The sequence below is a fragment of the Buceros rhinoceros genome, unplaced genomic scaffold (assembly GCF_000710305.1).
Source record: "Buceros rhinoceros silvestris isolate BGI_N320 unplaced genomic scaffold, ASM71030v1 scaffold32165, whole genome shotgun sequence".
Lineage (NCBI taxonomy): Eukaryota > Metazoa > Chordata > Aves > Bucerotiformes > Bucerotidae > Buceros > Buceros rhinoceros.
This window is the reverse complement of record NW_010412877.1, coordinates 26,297-28,352: the sequence shown is the minus strand read 5'-3', so window position 1 is coordinate 28,352 and position 2,056 is coordinate 26,297. Positions and strand designations below refer to the sequence as shown.

General features: G+C 57.1%; 1 protein-coding gene across 1 annotated transcript in view; it reads left to right on the top strand.

The window, feature by feature from the left end:
- Nucleotides 1-257: 257 nt before the first annotated feature.
- Nucleotides 258-2,056, top strand: part of EIF4G3 (eukaryotic translation initiation factor 4 gamma, 3) — a gene marked incomplete at its 5' end in the record, with an annotated part of 27,495 nt that continues 25,696 nt past the window's right edge. The window contains one exon of the mRNA XM_010136552.1: nucleotides 258-382. Coding sequence (XP_010134854.1) covers nucleotides 258-382 — 125 coding nt within the window. The remainder of the gene's footprint in view (nucleotides 383-2,056) is intronic.

Here is a 2,056-nt window from a genome sequence, read left to right as displayed (position 1 = left end):
CTGAAAGGGCTTTTCCAACCAGATGATTCTGGGATTCTATGACCTCCATCTGACCCCCGCATTTGATGCCTGGTGTAGAGGAGCAGCAGAGCTTTACTTTCCCTTTTTAAAACGTTACCATGACTTGTGTGCTGAGAGCAGGAGCAGTCAGTGAGGGCGAGCACCAGGCCGTACCGTGTCTCCGTGAGGCTGGGCTCCTCCGCAGGAGGTCTGTCCCTGTGTCTCTTTGCTTTCCTCCGCTCTCCCTCTTCCTCCAGCCAACGGGTAGTTCAGATGAACGTGGTGACTTTCTCGGCGTCGTTGGTGGAAAGCATTTCAGCACAGGCTGTAGCGCTGTCATCGCAGGCGCTGCAGAACCAGTACGATTCCCTTGGACTGGAGGGTGAAGAGGAGGCCGGGATGAGCTCAAGCGCCTCTTTAACCTGCAGCTGCATCAGTTTGGAACCAAAACCCACCAGAATTATTTTGGTTAAGAGTTTGACCCACAGATGACTTTATTACACATTCAAAGGAGGCTCCTGCAGGCTGCTTCTAAACCCTAATCCAGCAGTTTGAACCCAGTTCATCTGCAGGTATTAAATACCTGGCTGGTGGTGGTGCACCTGATGGTCTGCTCTCGAAGGCAGCGGGGTCGGAGGGGGCTGTGACACGTCCCACGCCGCTACTCAGGAGATGCACAAGCGCTCCTGGCCTCTGCCAGCTTTGCCAGGGAAACGGTCCCTTCTTCAGGGTGACCGTTCTAGGTTGGCTCTGAAAGCCAACGCTTCGGCTTTGAGCAGACCCATACCCCAGGCAGCACCACTGTCCTCACGCGGTATGGCCAGGAGGTCTTTCACGCCAGAGGAGGGATGGGAGGGCCACAGGTTACCTCCCGTGGGCCCTGCCCTGTTCCTGGGGGAAATGAGCCCAAAGGATTTGATTTTGAGGGCACCAGTCTGGCATGTCTGTTGTGAGGGCACCGGTCTGGCTCTGGTTACCGAGCTGTCCGTGGGCGAGGAGGTGTGTGATGAGGTCTGGTACGTGCGGCTGAACTCCACTGGCGCTCTGTTGTGGTACTCTCTGGGTTTTCAGCTGGAGGGAAGCGTCGTCTCTCCACGGCCGTACGTTTGCAGCGTGGGTAGAACCTGGGCACCAGAATCGTGTGGGATTGCGTCAAACCGGAGGGGGATGTCTCCAGGCAGGACGGCAGAGCAGGCTGTGCTGGGTCATCCTGGTGTCGCTGGAGGGCTCTGGCTGGGAGCGGAGAGGGGTTGTTAAGGAAGGTGTCGCACACACCGAAGCATCGCGGGGGCTCCCCATTCTCGCTGTCTCCCTTCACTGCTGATTTCTTGCCAGCGATCGACTCGTGCGGTTGCGTTACAGTTATGGCGTGCGCCCACAAATGCTTGACCGCTCTGGTGGGAAGAGATCTCCGCGGGTGTAGGCAGCAGGGCGGCTCGTAACACGCTGCACCACGAAGCCTCTTCCGTGCATCGCCTCGGTGTACGAAGCACATCACGGGGCCGGCGCCTGTTGACAACATCTTGTTGCGTCGCTGTTATCCCATAACGAAGCCCGAAGGAGAGCCCCATCAGGGAGGAGGATGATGATGATGTTCGTTTGCTTTCATTGCAGCACGCATCGTCAAAGCCACGCGGTTCAAATTGCAGACCCAAGCTCCTGCTTTTAAGGAGGATTTTGGTTTTTCATAGGGCAAAACCAGGTTTGGGGCTGATAGATGATACAAAGCACCAGCTAAAAGCACTTTCCTCCGGCGCTCAGTGGCGCTGGTTGAGTAGCTGAGGTGGTTGTGCCTCTGATGCTCGTTGAGTCCCGTTATTGGACAAAGAAACGATTTAACTGGGCGCCGCTCGTGTGGAGGCCGCCCGCTGCCCGCCGAGGAGCTCAGTGGCTGTGAGGGCAGCGGGGTTTGGTGCTGGAGCGAGGTCGGGCATTTCTAATAAGCGAGTTCAGAAGTAGGAAGGGGCGCAGGGGAAGCGTAACCTGCCGACAGCATTCGGTGCCTTTAGTCCTTAGTCGGGAGCTCCGGGATGATGAAGAGGGAGTTTGGGGGTGT